This window comes from Ananas comosus, linkage group 5 (assembly GCF_001540865.1).
Source record: "Ananas comosus cultivar F153 linkage group 5, ASM154086v1, whole genome shotgun sequence".
Lineage (NCBI taxonomy): Eukaryota > Viridiplantae > Streptophyta > Magnoliopsida > Poales > Bromeliaceae > Ananas > Ananas comosus.
This window is the reverse complement of record NC_033625.1, coordinates 4,070,349-4,088,216: the sequence shown is the minus strand read 5'-3', so window position 1 is coordinate 4,088,216 and position 17,868 is coordinate 4,070,349. Positions and strand designations below refer to the sequence as shown.

Here is a 17,868-nt window from a genome sequence, read left to right as displayed (position 1 = left end):
AGATACTTCAAGTGATATAAATCATATTCAACAATACCGATCATCAATTTGAAAGTTCTATTATCGAAAACAAATGGGTGACAAAGAAGCCCGTTTGCTACTAATAACATTTCAGCTCAACTCTCTCTCTCTCTCTCTCTCTCTCTCTCTCTCTCTATATATATATATATATATATATATATGGTTTAAAAAACACGGAGATTTTTGTACTTTTAAATTATTTTTGATAAGGAGACTTTTAGATTTGATAATTATTTTTGATATCATTTATCTAGTGATTGAATAAACTAAACTATAACAATTTTAATAATTCAGATAAGCCATTGGCAAATTTAACGGCATAAAATGGAATTTTCAATGGTGTAGCTTCTTAATTAATTCTTGAAAGTGAAGTGCTTGTTATGTTCCCAACATCTTGAAAGTGAAGTGCTTGTTATGTTCCCAGCATATTTCCAGAAAAAAGAGAAGAAAAGAAGAATTATGTTGGGCATGTATATACTTGATTGGTTTTAAGCCCTTCATTTCGTTGCTCCTCTATTTATTTAATAAATGAGGGGGAAATTTACAGCTTGGTTTGCAATTCCCACTTAGATTGCTCAGGTGTAAAGCACATGCCTTGTTCAAAGAAACCACACAGAGAGAAATTCTAATAATAGCTCTCTTAAGATGGGAAAGAAATAGCACATGTTTATTCTGGGTCAGGGTCTTAATTAGCATCACAAAGATCAAGATTTGCACCTGAATAAAGAAAATGTACTCACTTAGAACATAGTAATTATGCATGCCTCTCTATTAGGAGAGAGAATTAATTCAGAAGCATTAACGTTTTTAAATAATAGATCTTCTTTGTAACATCCCTACCACGCGATAAACAAATGGACCCATAAAAATTTTACCCGATTTGACTTGTTGTACTCATTTCAGACTAGGAAAGATGACAAAAGAAAACATTACTTGATACTTGATAGTGTGTATTGTTGTGTGTCAAAGAATAATTGGTATGTTAGTGTTAGTAATTTTCCGGCCATTATCTATTTTGGGGTTTTACCAAACGGTCAGGAGTTCGAATCTAGTGCACACTTAAATTTGAGGTTTATTCCCCTTGCTTTGGGTTTAATGTACATTAGATCTCTTTGGCTCGAAAGGAGCTTCCTCGGAGGCCAAAAGGAAAATATATACTATCATATCAATATTTTGAATAATGTGATCTCAGGGCTGATACTAAGTTCAAGTAAAGTTCATTTGCTACGAACTTTTATTATCTCTCTCTCTTGTTATGGTTCATTAGACGTCCGTTACACGTACTCAACGAGTTATACTATAATCAATCTGACAAAAAATGATTCATAAATAGTCTTAACAGCAATACTAGCGTAGTGCGGAAAACTCTCCCCTAAACAATTAGGTGTTAATTGCTAGTCCAAGATCTTTACCATTGCAAATTAAGAGATAAGAGAAACCCTCGAGAGAGAGAGAGAGAGAGAAAGTACGGATTGAGGCCAAAATGTATTAGCTGGATCAGTGTGTCAGATCTGAACTGCCTTGGAAGTCAAATATTCCGGACCTTGCTAGCTTAATCTCACTTTTTGTGGGCCCTGAAATGCATATGTATTCGCTCATTACTGTTTTCGGATTCCCCAGTTGGTGCATGGATGCAACTTGCCATGAGAATCCACTAGCAAAAATCTCACAACTTTGGCTCCATTTGGCTCCAATTTGGATCAATTCGCTAGCTCTCGACACACGATTCGTTTGGCGGAGTTCGATTTCGAATGTACGATTACCTAGACATGGTTAATTAAGGTGTGGTAAATTAGTAGAAGAAGTCATCGCGCAAATCCAGTAATCAAATGCTTAGCTCTAATCTTTGTTCGCCCGCCGATTTTGATCTGGTCCTAGATTATCGCCATCCCTACAAAAATGACAGCTTGTTTCTTCATGTAAGGTACATTTTGGTACGTAAAAGTTAAGACCGCATGGAAGTTGTCGACAAAAATTCATAACCCCCTAACTACTTTAATGTCTTGTGAAACAGCTATCTCTAAAAAAGTTAAGCAGTCGGAAAATGGTGTATTTATATTTTATATTCGACATATATAGCATTCACTGAAATTTTAGGTATATAGATATATCGAAACTTGGCTATATATACCTCTCAGCTATTTAAGTGAACTATGGGCACCACCATGTGCTCCTCTTTCATGGTTTTCAAATGAAAACAAGCTTCTTATTTATTTCTCAACAGCTTCCTTATGTGTCCACCACCATGTGAGCAAGAAGGGCTCTACATTAAGTTACAAGTATTTTGAGTGGTGTATATACATGCCTTTTTTATGCAACTATGTTTTTTTGCACCCTTTTGTTTTCCTGTTTTGTATTTACGAAGAGTAGCAGGATTTATTGCTTTTTTTTTTTTTTCGACGCATGCATCAGCTTTTTCATATGAGGGCTCGTGATAGCTCATCACACTAATTAAAGAACATCTACAATGGGTATGTATAGGTTGTACTTTCCAAGAGAACAGAAAAAAATAAAAAGTATGGGATGTAAAGTTATCATTTAATCACTCCAAAAAATTGAAAACGGGGAACATTGAGCTCGAATTCTGCTACTATGATACCATGTAAAAAAGAATCAATTAATACTCTAAAACTAGTACATTAAATGTGTTATATTCAATATTAATCAAAATAAATATTAATGGTAATTATGTAGATCTAAGCATCAAACTATATACGTTAAGAAGGTACGTAAAACCATAAGAAGGAATTCATCTCGATCATGGACTGTTTGGTAATTTACTGATTTAATTTGACTAGATTTGATAAATTTGATATGATAATGTCAAACAAAGACTATCATAGAACACATCACATTTATTTAGGCCGATCATTTGTACTTGTCAATAAAATTAGACACGAACGTGCATGCTATTTTAGGAAGTAATTAGCTGTGTCTTTTTGCATATAAGTATAGCACTTACATACCAAATCAAATGGGCATCCTGGTTAATTAAAGGATATTAACTAATTAAAGGGCACCGAAACTCCCATGCGTGTTGATATTGTGGTCCATCACGTGAACCAATATTGCAAGTTCCCTAGCTTTAATTAATTTGCTATTTTGGACCATCATTTAATTAATTTTTAGACTCTCCATAAATTCACTTATATCCAATCTATATATATATATATATATATATATTTATGGAAATCCAACTTGAGGGTCCACCCACTGTTAGCCCGTCCAGTTGGAAGAAAGAGATTTGCCGACACTAATAGCTAGAGAGAGAAAAAGAGAAACCTAGAAAGAGAGAGAGAGAGAGAGAGAGAAATTAGTAAACTATAGCTTTCACATAATTTGATTCAGGTTAAGAACATACTGACAAATTAGTTCACAACACTCAATTCGATCTACGCATCTCACTTTTGTATTTCCACATTGTTAATGTCTCAACCAGCCGAATAGTGTGGTCTGATTAGTTGATTACAGATCTTACATAAAGTGAAAAGCAGGGGTTAAAACAAAACATCAAGATGTAGTTTATAAGTGCGTCTTTCACTTGAGTCGATGAACTCGCTTAATTTCTAATAGATATATTTTGTCAATTATAGTTGGGTGGAGTTTCTCCTTTTAATTATAGTGTTGCATTGATCTATGTGAGAGGTAGATAGTTGCGGAAAGAGTACAAAACCCACTGTAGAAAACATACAAATTTTCTTTTTTCAATTGATATGTTTTTGAAAGGTGACATGAAATTTACATATCATTTGTATTATCTGCAGAGGCTTTACTAATGCCTTGAGCATATAAAAGAAAAATATATATAAAAAAAAAACTAGATAAAATAAAAATTTTGAATAGAAAATAACAAATATAGATACGTATTATTTTCTTAAAACTTAAAGCTTTATTACATATATTTTGAGCTACAACAAATGCCTATATATATATACATGCCAATCTAGGAATAGGTTTTATATGATTAATTCTCGGCATCAAGAACCGTGCCAAAATTAACAAATAAATGCTGGTTAATTAATTGCGTGAGTAAGAGGAGGATCTAAGCACACAATACGAGGCATAAAGAGTCGTTTTTCGTTATTACAATAGGGATAAGTAATCTTCTCCTCCCCTCTATTTCCGTTCCATTATTCGTGCCATGCATGCATCCTTTATTATACATGAATCCTATTTGAATATACCTTTCTCCCGAGGATAAAATTAAAGTATCCAATTAATGTGTGCATGTAAGTTAAAATGAAATGAAAGTAACAACTAACTATATGTATACGTTGGCCACTTGAAAATGAATGTGTTATGTGATATGTGATATGTATCCTGATTCACATAGATACACATATTAGCTATTTTGAAATGAATGTGTTATGTGATATGTATGTCGATTCAGCAAGCAGAATAACCTCGTTTAATTAGAAAAATTCTTCGGATCAAAGGATTCATTGATTCAAAAACTACGTAGCCAATTCGAAATGAATGTGTTATATATACGCTAGTCATATCAAAAGGATCCTTACAGATCCAAGTATGCATTGATTCGAAAACTTCTAGCAAAAGAAGAAAAAAATAATCTAATAAAATGCACTGCTCAAATTCGCTTTTCCTTGCTTTTTTTTTTTATTGACACTTATTTATTTTTTAATATTTTTTACTCGAGTTATTATGCTTAGTTCATGAGTTAAAAGTTTTGTCATATTTTATATCCTTACGGACTATTTTAGTAACTAATTCTTCGTGCGCCATTCGCTAAAAAATAATCAAATCAATGTGGTACTTTCACAGAGTTTGTTAATGCTATTCTTTATATCTAATATATATGGTTTACTGCTCACGAGCTAATTTGGATTGATCAGCTCGAAATGGACTCAAAATCGAATCGCTTGTTTAATTAGTAATAGTTAATTAAGTTGGTGATCGAGTTGGAGAATTAGTCTCATGGAAAAGTTTCTAATGCATGTAGCCATACTTGTAAAGCATCTCAATTTTTTTTTAAAAAAAAAAACAAAACAAAACAAAACAAAATTGGTGAAAATTTTCAAAGCCAAAAACATTCCCTTTATAATTTTTGGACCATTTCGACGATGGTACACATTCACCAAACAGCTGTACGATCTTCTTCTTTATTTATTTTTATTTTTATTTTTATTTTTATTTTATTTCATCTTTATTTATTGTAGTATTTATTTTGCTGTGGGACTCGGTGCACTGTATCATACCCGCACTCCTTTTGCCCTTTTCGTTATGAGCAATTTAGTATGTCATAATTAATGTGGCAATTTACAAACACCCTTGAACTTTATGATAATTTTTGGAAAGTCCTTGTCATTTGCACGTATCGTCAAATCAAATCTTGATAGAAAGACGAAAATGAAAAAGAGAGATCGGAAACAATAATGTGTAAACATAAGATTATTCAATTATGTAAAATTTAATGCATTTTTATTATTATTCTTTTTTTAGTCTCTTCTTTTTGAAATTTAGTAGACTATATACATCCGAAGTTGATTGGATGGCCAGAAAAAATAAGGGGTTTTTTATAATAGTCCTACAACTCGAGGGGTAAGTTGTAAATTTTCTGCATAAACGTAGCTAGACCGACCTCTTTGTAAGAGACAAAATCAAATGCATTTGCAAGCAAAAGTAATATAAATAAATAAGATTATACAAACATTTACAAATAGGTTTCTGATTTTTAATGTTTTTACTTACAAGTATCACTTGATTTGGAGCAAATCTGGCTAAATTCTGTCCAGTAAATTAGTTTTACAACTTATTTTAAAAGTTTAGCTCAGATGAAAGATGGGTATGACCGTTAACTTTTGTTTTATTTTCGGAGTATTCCAAAATATGCCTGAAATTACTGTCCAGATGTGAATTGCTATCATGCTATGTTTGGATTTCCACTCATATTTTGCTTCTTTTTTTTTTTTTTTGAGAGAGAGAGAGAGAGATAGGTAGCTCGCTACCCACGTCGTTTATTTCATTTAGAAATAAACTTAGCTGAAAATGTGAAGCAACTAGGATTTGAATTTAAAATTTCGAATATCAGCCACTAAGCCCTTTGCCACTTGCTGTAGCAACCGTCGGTAACTCTTATTTTGCTAGCACTTGCTTGATATGAGCTGAACTCAACATGTGAGTATAGGAATGGTCAACTAATCACCTCTAGGGCACGGATTTACAATGACACTTCGACATATATAGTGTTACTTAAATAAATAAAAATAATGTTGTTGTGACAAATAAAAACAACACTATGTTATAAATTAAGTTATAGCCTTTCATTGCACCAAAATTTGTTCGTATTCTTTTCTTTGTAAAATATTTTTCTTTGACACATCCACCGCCCTTCTGTTTGAGATTGCAGGTTGTGCTAAGAGAGTCTAATAGAAAAAAGTACTTTGTTTGGTGTTTTCTCTAAAAAATATACATTATTGTAGATCATAATAATTCCATTAATTACCACACATTATTTTTATGGTCACGAAAAATAAAGGACTATATTTTTGTACGATTCTTTTGTTTCAACATAACATTATATAGCTCTCAATATTAATTGAAGGATCCAGTTGATTAAAAGTAAAAGTAAAAGTGAAAAAAGAAAAAAAGCAAAAACTAATGAGGCATTACGTAATTAGGTGAACATGCAAAAAAGAAAAAGTAACTAGTATGCATATATTTTTCTATCAAAAGAGGTGGAAAGAAGCCAAACATTGTGGCGTTTCACATACATGCTACCTAATAAGTGTACATCCATCACCTCCTTTTTCCCCGAGCCGAGCTGCTTACTCAATGACTATGTATGTGATGGTAAAAGAAGAGACACTGACAGTGAGAAAGGGAAGAGGGGAAGAGAGGTTAGATCCCATGCAAACAGACAAGCACATGCAAATGATAAGGCAAAGCTAAAAAGCCCTACTATATATCTATATTTTTTTTGGGAAACAAAATAAGAGAGAGAGAGAGAGAGAGAGAATATGTGGTATCTAATCTAATCTAATCTAATCTAATTAAAAAGGATGGTGGTCTCCAACCAACACCACCCTCACCATGGGCCCCTCCCCATCCATCCCCCACACCCCTTTCTCTCTCTCTCTCTCTCTCCTCTGGAGACTACTATTTTTTGACTTCATCTTTTTTTAATTTATGATATCAGAAACAATTCTAAAAAATATATTCTTATTTGTAAGCACATTTAAAGCCAAACACACAGATTTTAATATTTTAATTTAATATAAAATTTTAAAAAATTCTGTGGGTAATTAATTCGTAGCTAACAGTTCACACGACGGACGACATAATAGTTCCACTCTGCGTCTACTTGTCTTCTCCTTTTTCTTCTTCATCTTCTTCTTCTCCTCCTCCTTTATATCCATCCCCCCTTCGCTCTCTCTCTCTCTCCCCCTCACTACGTACTCTGCTTCAGTTCCCTCCGTTGAGAGGTCGAGAGCGAGCAAATGGCGCCAACTCCTCCGGACAACAGCAAGACGAACAAGCTGGAGAGGTACAACAGCTACCTCCTCCGCCGCATGAGCAGCGCCAATGCCGCCGCCTCCTCCTCCTCCTCCTCCTCCTCCTCCTCGTCGCACCACCACATCCTCTTCCGCGCCTCCGTGCTCACCGCCCTCGTCCTCATCCTCCTCTTCACCCTCCACTACCCGCCCCTCCTCCTCCTCGTCTCCAACTCCGGCCCCCGCCCCTCGCCCCACCGCAGCCTCCTCTCCTCCTCCTCCTCCGCCTCCGCCTCCGCCTACGGCGGCGCCGCCTGGGAGCGCGACGTGCGGCGGTCGGCGGCCCCGCGGCGCGGCGCGGGGGGGCTGTCGGTGCTGGTGACCGGCGCGGCGGGGTTCGTGGGGTTCCACTGCTCGCTGGCGCTGCACCGGCGCGGCGACGGCGTGGTCGGGCTCGACAACTTCAACCCCTACTACGACCCGTCGCTGAAGCGCGCCCGCCACGGGCTGCTGGCGCGGCGCGGCGTGCTCGTCCTGGAGGCGGACATCAACGACGCGGCGCTCCTCGCGGCGCTCTTCGCGGCGCACCCCTTCTCCCACGTGCTCCACCTGGCGGCGCAGGCCGGGGTGGTCTACGGCCTCAACACCGCCGCGCCCTTCTCCGAGTCGCACCGCACCGACCGCCCCGCCTCGCTCTACGCCGCCACGAAGAAGGCCGGCGAGGAGATCGCCCACGTCTACAACCACATCTACGGCCTCTCCGTCACCGGCCTCCGCTTCTTCACCGTCTACGGGCCCTGGGGCCGCCCCGACATGGCCTACTTCTCCTTCGCCAAGAGCATCCTCGACGGCCGCCCCATCACCCTCTTCCGCACCGCCGACGGCGCCGACGCCCGCCGCGACTTCACCTACATCGACGACGTCGTCAGGGGCTGCCTGGGCGCCCTCGACACCGCCCGCAAGAGCACCGGCAGCGGCGGCCAGAAGCGCGGCCCCGCCCAGCTGCGCGTCTACAACCTCGGCAACACCTCGCCCCTGCCCGTCGGCCGGATGGTCGCCATACTGGAGGAGCTGCTCGGCAAGAAGGCCAAGACGCACGTCGTCACCATGCCGCGCAACGGCGACGTCCCCTACACCCACGCCAACGTCAGCCTCGCGCGCCACGACTTCGGCTACCGCCCCACCACCGACCTCGCCGCCGGCCTCCGGAAGTTCGTGCGCTGGTACGTCGACTACTACGGAGTCGTCGACGTCGAGATCAAGGAGTCCACCGAAAAGACCATCATGCACGACGACGACGACGTAGCAGCAGCAGAGCACGCCGGAGCCTCGTTGGCTTCCGAGTGAATGTCGGCGACGCCTGTACGTGTATTTCTCTCTTCGGTTTAATTGCACAAATTTTTGTTCCTAATAATTTTACACTTATAATTTTTTTTACTTTTAATAGTCCCAATTAACTTTTTTATTTATTATTATTATTATTATTATTTGTATTAAGGTTCAATTAATCTACGCGCATTAAAAATATTGTTATATCGGACGAAAAGATGCCACGGGGAAAGGCTGGTTGGATACCGACGTCGACGTGGTAGTCTTTTTCTTTCTTTTTTTGTTGTTGAAATTAGCAAAATTTTTAATGAGCGAGCCTTAATTAATTGAAACAAATAATAATGAAGTTTTTTTTAAAAAAAAAAATCTAATTATGAAAATAAGAAGGTTAGAGACTTAAAAGTAAAAAAAAAAAAAAAAAANNNNTTATAAAAGAAAAAAAAAAAAAAAAATGTGATAAAAATTGGGGACGAGTTGTGCAATTAATCCATTTTCTTCTTGTTGCTATAAATAGTGTTGTTACTTTTAAAATTTTTTAGGTGTTAGAGAGGGGAATAAAGTAGCAAGGGTTAAAATATAAAAAAATAAAAAAAAAAAGCTTGGTAATTACTAAGGAGCCGAGATGGAGAAGGAAGATGACATCACGGTCCCTTAATTAATTTCACCTCCTTTTTTTGTAATTCCTTTTTCTTTTTCTTTTTTTTTTGTCTATTTTCTTTGGGGTTTTTTTTTTTTTGGCTAGTTGTGTATTATGTAGTGTGTTTTTGTGGAGGACAGGTCTTGCTGTGGGATGTAAATCCAAACAGTTTTAGCTTCTTATAATAATAATGATAACAATAATGATAATATGTGCATATTATGATATAATGCGGTCCATTTTACTTTGTTTCATTTTCTTGTTAATTTAACTTTGGTTTTGCTTATTTTCTTTTTGTAATTTATGATATTAGATGGTTGCGTGGTGCTATTGGCTAATGCGCTAGCTTTTGGGCATTTAATAAATTGTCAGTGCTTTCGAGTGTGATCACACACTTCACCTTTCACTGCTTATGGGCTTAAATAATTTGTTTCATTTCCTATAGACTTGTTTAGTTGTTTCACTCCATATGTGTACAGTTGGATATGAACTGTATCTCTCTCTCTCTCTCTCTCTCTCTCTCTCTCTCTCTCTCTCTATATATATATATAGAGAGAGAGAGAGTAAATCTTGTGTGCTTTTACGAATACGGAGGTCATCATGCTTCTAAGTCGTTTTTTATGATAAAATTTTGAATTGATGATAGGCTCCGTTAGATTTGATCTAACGGCTTGACCCGCTAGCAACAATAATTTGTTGGGTCCAAACCACCGGCCTAAAATGCTTAAGAATGCTTAAGCTTAGTTATTATAACTAGCGTGCAAGACCTCATATAAACTGATCGGAATCAGTATATCATCCGATATGGGACTATTGGAGGAGGCGTTACAAACTCTTCCTATTTAGACCCTGACGTCCTCATCAGGTCCAAACCAAAACAGACAGACAGATCAGGACCAGAATTATCAGACGATATGAGATTCTAAAGGTGGCTCCTACAAGTTCAAGAGGTAGCTCCCACCAAATCCGTTGGTGTAACACTTTACTACGCATAGCACTTAGCTCTCACACTTTCGGCCGGTATTCGGCTCTGATACCAAATGTAACGGCTCGTCCCGCTAGCAACAATAACTCGCTGGATCCAAACCACCGGCTCAAAATGCTTAAGACCAGTTATTATAACTAGCGTGCGAGATCTCATATAAACTGATCAGAATCAATATCCCATCCGATATGGGACTATTGGGGACGTCACATAGCGTATTTAAAATATCTAAACAATAAATTCTATAATTTTTTTATATACATACATAGTGTGTGTCATTTGTAAGTTTAACAATATAGGAGTATACAAATCAAATAAAATTTTGATAAAAACTTTTTATATTTTCTACAGTCAAATCAATATCTCAAATTCACAATTTTTATACTGCATTATTATTTTTTGTGAGGTTTTTACTTTCAACAGTTAATTCTCAATCATTGTGAGCACTAGGTAAATAATATTAAAAAATTAAAAACTTTATTTTTTAGATATTTTAAATACGCTAAATCAAGTCTAACGAAATCTATAGTTCAGAAATAGCTTAAAAGTACGGAGACTTCCCTGCTCCTAAGCGCGGTCCTACTATATATATAGAGACTTTTTCTCTAAAGGGAATTAATTATACACTTTATGAAAACTAAGTTTGTGACTCAGCAGCCTAGCGCTCAGAATTTTGATTTTTGCTGGATCAGTTGACTATTGGATGATCACTTTCAAGATAGAAAATTCCTACCCCAAATTATAGTAGAAAAGTTAATTGATAGACATTAATCAATAATGTCCTTCAATAATGACAACTCATTTCATTTTCCTTAGTTCTCTCCTTGGGTTCTTCTATCTTTTGTCCAAGTTGTTCAGAGTCCTCCAATCAATAGATTCAGTACAATGCAGTGTTTCCTCTATTTGCCACCATCTTCTTATAATAATCAAAGATCCAATCTCAAACAAATTAAAATATATATGTATAAGAACAATATATGTGTATGTATCTATGTATATATAGAAAAAGAGAGTGATTGTAGTGGTGGTGGTGGGACTTTGGAGAGAGAGTGGAGTGGGAGTGGGAGTAGCATCTAAGGTTGAGAATAAAAGAATGAACAGGGTGTCTTGGATCTGAAGCATATTGGTCTGGGAAATGGTGGTTAGTGCAGAGTCAACATTGGGAAATATTAATTTAGGGCATTTTGGAGTATTTTTTGACTTAGGATAGCTGGAAATATTAATTCTTTTTATCTTTTTTTTCTGGCTTAACCAAAGCTTAGACTTAATTAACTACTTGGTTAGTTGCATTAGCCTAACACTCTTTTCTCTACTATGGTCCTTTTCTTTCATAAGAGTGAAACCATACATTTTGACCTGACTTAGTTTCCCTGAACTGTTAGGTGCACTTTGCTGTTCTCGGTTTAGTTTCATTCGATTTATCGGATTTTTCTTGACCGAATCAAAATTATCATTTCAAGATTTTTCAAATCTAAACTACTAAATAATCAAACAAAACTCAACCATATCTACAAAGATCAATTGGGTATAGCTACTTGGTTTGATCTGATCTTCTCCCTAGTTACCTTTCTTTCGTAGATTGATCATAGCAAGCCATTCTAGCTACAATCTATTGACAGCCTAATCCGAACCGAAAATCATAGATCTTAAAAATCAAACCAAACCGAAAACTAAATCTCCAAATCAAGTTGTCTTTTGTGACTTGGTAGTACTGTTTGGTTCCCTATCAGGTACCAAACACCTCTATCATTAATGTTCTGTTCACAAAACCCTTATTTGTTGATGTTGCTGGGGAGCAGTACATCATCAGTACAAATAGATCTAACTATGCTGTCTTACCTCCTTTTTGGGTGTGTTTTAATCTAAATGATGATGTGATTGTTTGGAAGAAAATAATAGCTTTTGCTAGGCCATTTTCGAAATGGGAAATGCTTTGGGTCCATATAAGATTTCTGTAAGAGTTGCTAATGTCCAAAAGCTCTTCATATCATATATGCCAATACGTCATTAACTTATAAAGACATCGTCTTTCGAAGACTCATGTCGGTACTCTCTCTAAAACAGACTGGGAAATTCTGATTACCGACGCTTAAGCGAGTTGGCTGTTGGGAGTAAGATCACGGACATCAGTCATGTATGTTGATGTGATCGATAACTAATGGTCAATTCAAATCTAATTTTGATAAGCTATCAGACTCTCAATGGAATAAGTAGGTTTGTATTTTAGGTAAATGAAACAAATTGAGAAACACAAATTAAAAGCAGAGGTAGTATGTGAAATAACATTTCACTTTACAGCCTGGATGTTTATGTAAGAGCTTATAGGATGGGATAAGCTATCAGAGTCTGAAGTGAATAAGTATGGTTGAATTTATGTATGTTACATAAAAGCCGATAGAAGTGAAATGTTACTTTTGTGCGCATCAATAATCACAATAGATTCACATGCTCTGTCACACTAATGCTGAAACTCTGCATTAGTGGAAAGGAATGCTCAAGATGGCCGCTCTGTTAGTGGAAAGGAATGCTGAAACTCTGCATTAGTGGAAAGGAATGCTGAAACTCTGCATCAATAATCACAATAGATTCACATGCTCTGTTACTTTTGTGCGCATCAATAATCACAATAGACTGGAAAGGAATGCTCAAGATCGCCGCTCCGTTCCCTATTTCTGTCGATTTCACTCTTGGGGATGGAAAGATAACTCCCTTTTGGACAGCGAGATGGTGTGGGAACAACGCCCTACGACATCGCTTTCCTTTTTTAAATGCTGCTTCGACTCGCAAGCACCTCTCTGTTAGCAAGTGGATGCAACGATACTCGATGCAACCGAACTGCGGTTTTGGCACGCCCATTTGTCCTCGACAATGTGCCGAGATTCAGCAACTCACAGCCCTGGCAAGCACTATTAACCCCTCAGATGTTATTGAAGACTCAATTACTTGGCGTTGGAGTTCTTCAGGTATATTTACTGTGCGAGCAGCATATCAATTCCTAGTATTCGATGGAGTTAACAATTGCCCAATTAAATTCCTGTGGAACCTCAAAATACCCCTCAAGGTCAAATTATTCTTATGGCTCGTGATGAAGAACAAGGTGCTCACGGCGGACGTACTGGCAAGGCGTGGTTGGATCGGACCTTCTATTTGCATGCTCTGTCACACTAATGCTGAAACTCTGCAGCACCTTTTACTTCATTGCATCTTCGCCAAGTATGTATGGAAGAGAATACTGAGTGGCGCTCCGGCAGTGCTCCAACAAACAATTGAATCACCACTTGGATTTGCAGACAGATGGGGTCGATCGAGAAGGTTATTGACGGGGACGAGAAAAAAGCGTTTCGACCTCGCCTTCGCTGCGACATGTTGGGAGCTTTGGAAAGAACGGAACAGAAGAATTTTTGACGATCGCTTTGAGGACTGCGGGAAACTGGGCCAAAGAATCTGCGGGACCACCATACTTTGGGAGTCTGCATTAACAAGCTAGCTCTCTCTCTCTTGGCAACGATCTCTTCGGAACTGGGACTTGGTTTATTTTGGGTAATGGGAAATGTAATCTTGGCAGGAGAGTTCTCTAACATGTATTCCTCTGTTTTTGTGACTAGATTAGGCCTTTGAACCTGTGTAATATCGCCTTTGTCCCTAGCTACTCTTTCAAATAGGGTATATCCCTGTTTAATCAAAAAAAATAATCACAATAGAGAAATACTTCCAAATAAATAGTGAAGAAGACTGACCTTAAAAAAGCAGTTCATTTCATTTTGCTGTAAAGCATGAGGTACCAAATTCAATTTTAACTTGATCGGACTCTCCAATTTCTGGGAACCTTCTAAGCTTCTCTACTGTTCAACAGCAACCTGAAACAATAATTTCATCACAAAGAAACTTAATCATGTAGAGTAACTAACAACCAAACAAATGCACACATAATTCAAAAACTTCATCTTATATAGAATTTATTATCTCCAATAACTAGCAATGGGGAAGACTCTAGAATCACAAACAAAGACACCGAGTACCAGATCTACTGCAAAGCAATGACTCAATAAGGACTTCTCAAACGTTTTCTCATTTTTGTTACTTCCCTTATTTTTCCATGCATCATATCTGACTTGCAAAAACAACAATATACAGCTTAGAAAAATAAAGCAGCAACAAAATTGAGGAAAGCGCAAAAAATAAGGAATACAGCACAGTAAACACTGATATAGCAAGGTTTTTTTTTTTTCTTCAAATCGGTTAATTCAAGAAGATATTAGCCTGCAGAAAACAGTAATATTGTAAGATATTTACTTAAAAATAATTTTTGTAGCATGATAAATTCCTAGTTACTAACATACATTATACTTTTTGAATTCTCAAAAAAATATTGTAATCAACATCCCTCACCGATCATGTCAATTGGCTCGCAATACAGCCTCATCACAGTTGTAAGTTATGCAAGCCTACCATCTCCAATCCTCCTCTCTCTACACAAGAGGAAACTCTGGGAGTCCCAAATAAAACCTCAAAAAGGGAATTTACATGCAATGGAGAGAAAAATCACTCTTTTTAGTTGGTAGACTAGACATGAATGAAAATGAGATAGAGAGAGGAAACAACAGTATGATCTGACATGTCAGATGCACTGCAGTGTGTTACAACAAAACTTTGCTTCAATATATCAAAAGAAGTACAAACATGTATGAAGCACTAACATACTACTAATGTTACTTTACATGTTCAATCACCTTCAGATTCTGAGTCATCAATCTCTTCAGTACTAGCACTGAATCTCATTTCTTGTTCAACCATTTCAGCGAGATCATTCTTCCCAGCATCTCTATAAGCATCAATAAGTGCCTTATAAAGAGATTCGTTGGGTTCAATCTCCCCATACTTCAAAAGGCCATAAACCCTTCTTAAACCTTCAACCATTCCCGCCTTCCCATAGCAGCCCGCCAAATAAATATAAGTAACAAGGTCCGGCTTAAGCCCCTCATCTTGCATTCTCATGAATAAATTCAATGCTTTCTCGACCTCCCCTGAAGCTCCATAAGCGTTTATGGCAGAATTATAAGCGGAGGAGTCAAGTGCAAACTTGCCACTTAGAAACTCTTCACAAGATTCCATTGCATCCTCATGCATCTTTACTACAGAGAACAATGAAGAAACTATAGCCGATTTTGCATAAGCTCTTCCCTCCTTGTATGATACTTCGAGTTGAGATACTGCTTCAGACGGAATACCGCCTTTCCTTAGTAAGGTGAATATTATCTTGAATGTAGTGGCATCAGGTAGTATATGGGATGCCATCATCTGCTTTAGCAATTCAGCAGAAGCATTTATCTTGCCATTGGCTGCATAACAAGCCATTATGTTGTTGTACGAAGCACAATCGATTAATAGCCCCGAGTTTTTGAACTCCTCGGCAACGTCCATTGCCTCGTCAAGCATGCCCATACTCTTGTAAAGATAGATCATAGTAGAATAGGAGATACCATCCGCCAAGGAGTTCCTCCTCAAATCATTGAGGATCAGCTTAGCTTCAGTGATCATCCCGAGATTAGCATAAAGATTTATCATGCAATTTGAGGCAATGACATCGGGCCCGCCTTCCATGTCCTTCATTCTTGAGTACAGTTCCTGGGCTTCTTTCCACCGGCTGACTTTGCTATAGGCCTTGATCAAAGAAGTGATAACAATCTGATTAGGAACTAGCCCAGCTTTCTCCATCAAGCTATAGTATCTAAGCGCTTCCTCAACCTTCCCATTCTCTGCAAAGATATCTACCAACGACCCAAAAACAATTTCATTTGGTTCAACACCTAGGGTCTTCATCTCTTCAAAGGTATCTACAGCCTCCGAAACCAAACCTTTGCGAGAGTAGCTTGCAATTAGGGCAGAAAAGGTCTCACACCTTGGTTTGAACCCTTCGCCCTTCATTATTTCCAAGAACTCCCTCGCTCTCTCTGGGAAATCACCAACTGAAAGCATCTGAATCAGCGAGTTATATGTGCACTCGTCGGGCCAAGGCCCACAACTCCTCATAGTCTCGAACAAGGAAAGAGCTTTCTCATATTGCTTTGCTCTTCCATAAGCTTTTAGCATCACATTGTATTCAACTATATCTTTCCTGCGCCCTGCCTCCCTTTTGTGATAGAAGACATTTGCAGCTTCCTCCCACAAGCCCTTCTCGGCATAAGCATCTATAACAGCAGCATAGTTCTTGGAAGAAATCCCTCCACCACTACAGTGCTTTTCAAAGAAGATATCCGCCTTGTCGAGCAACCCTAGGTCGATGTACATCTTCATAACAACCGGCACGGACTGTTCGTCAACGCTAGCACCCAGCTCAATCATTTCATCAAGCATGTCCTGCAATTCTTGAACCATATTCCTCTCACACAATGCTTGCAACATTATTCGATAGCTCACTACATCGGGACACAAACCGGACTCCCTAATTTTTCTGTAATACTTCGAAACGGCTTCAAATTTTCCAACTGCTGCGTACATCGTCATGAATATGTTGAATGTTTTCGTATCAGGGGAAACCCTTCTCTCAGCCATTTTCTCGAGCAGCGCCTCTGCTTCTGCCAAACACCCTTTCGACCCGCAAATGTTCATCATGGTATTGAAGGTGATCGTGTCGGGAGCAATACCCAACTTAAGCATTTCAGCGAACGCCTCCGAGGCGTCCTTAAGCCTCCCTGCCTTCCCATACAGATCAATTAAGATATTGTAAGTAGCAGCGAGCCGCGGCTTCCGGGGAATTCCCTCGTCCGAAGCCGACCCGATCCTCGATACCGGGGCGCGCGCCCCGGTCTTGAAGAGCTCGGCTAGTAAGAAGCTCGTGGGATTGGCAAAATCCAAAGCACTATAATCTGGCTCAAGGTACTCGAATTCAGAATTCCCGCCACACCAATCTTTAAAGAACCTTTCCCCCTGATCGAATTGGCCCGAATCCTTGAGGATCCGGAGGATGGTGCCGGCGGTGACTTCGTCGGGGACGACGCGCCGGGAGCGCATGTGGCGGAGCCACAAAAGGGCCTCCTTTACGAGGCCGGCCTTGCCGAAGGCGTCGAGGAGGGTGGAGTAGGTGGCGTTGGTGGGGAGGACGGCGTCGCGGGCCATGTCGGCCCAGCAGAGGCGGAGCTCGTCCCAGCGGCGGGCGCGGCCGAGGGCGCGGAGCACGACGTTGTAGTGGATGGCGTTGGGGGCGTAGCCGGGCTGGGACCTGATGGCGCCGAAGAGGCGGAGGGCGCGGCGCCAACACCGCTGGCGCTTGAGGGCTAGGGTTTGCTCCTTGGGGGAGAGGCGGGCGACGAGGGAGTCGATGGTTTCGAGGTCGGGGTAGCAGCAGCGCATGGTGGTGGTAGGCGTCATTTGGCATGAGCGCTTTGCTCCCTCCTACCTACTCTTCTCTCTCTCTTTCAAAAACACGGAGCGAACCGCTGAAACAA

General features: G+C 39.1%; 2 protein-coding genes across 2 annotated transcripts; one reads left to right on the top strand and one right to left on the bottom strand.

Annotated features, from left to right (window-relative positions):
• On the top strand, window positions 7,341-9,165 carry LOC109710384 (UDP-glucuronate 4-epimerase 6-like). The gene has a single exon (XM_020232909.1). The coding sequence runs from the start codon at window positions 7,479-7,481 to the stop codon at window positions 8,817-8,819; it is 1,341 nt and encodes a 446-aa protein (XP_020088498.1). The 5' UTR covers window positions 7,341-7,478; the 3' UTR covers window positions 8,820-9,165.
• LOC109710299 (pentatricopeptide repeat-containing protein At1g73710) lies at window positions 14,108-17,791 on the bottom strand. The gene is made up of 2 exons (XM_020232807.1): window positions 15,154-17,791; window positions 14,108-14,280 (listed from the first exon to the last, which is right to left on the bottom strand). The coding sequence occupies exons 1-2, from the start codon at window positions 17,789-17,791 to the stop codon at window positions 14,270-14,272; spliced, it is 2,649 nt and encodes an 882-aa protein (XP_020088396.1). The 3' UTR covers window positions 14,108-14,269.

Coding starts and splice junctions, on each gene's coding strand:
- LOC109710384 (XM_020232909.1), top strand. CDS start 7,479: ATGGCGCCAACTCCTCCGGACAACAGCAAGACGAACAAGCTGGAGAGG.
- LOC109710299 (XM_020232807.1), bottom strand. CDS start 17,791: ATGACGCCTACCACCACCATGCGCTGCTGCTACCCCGACCTCGAAACC.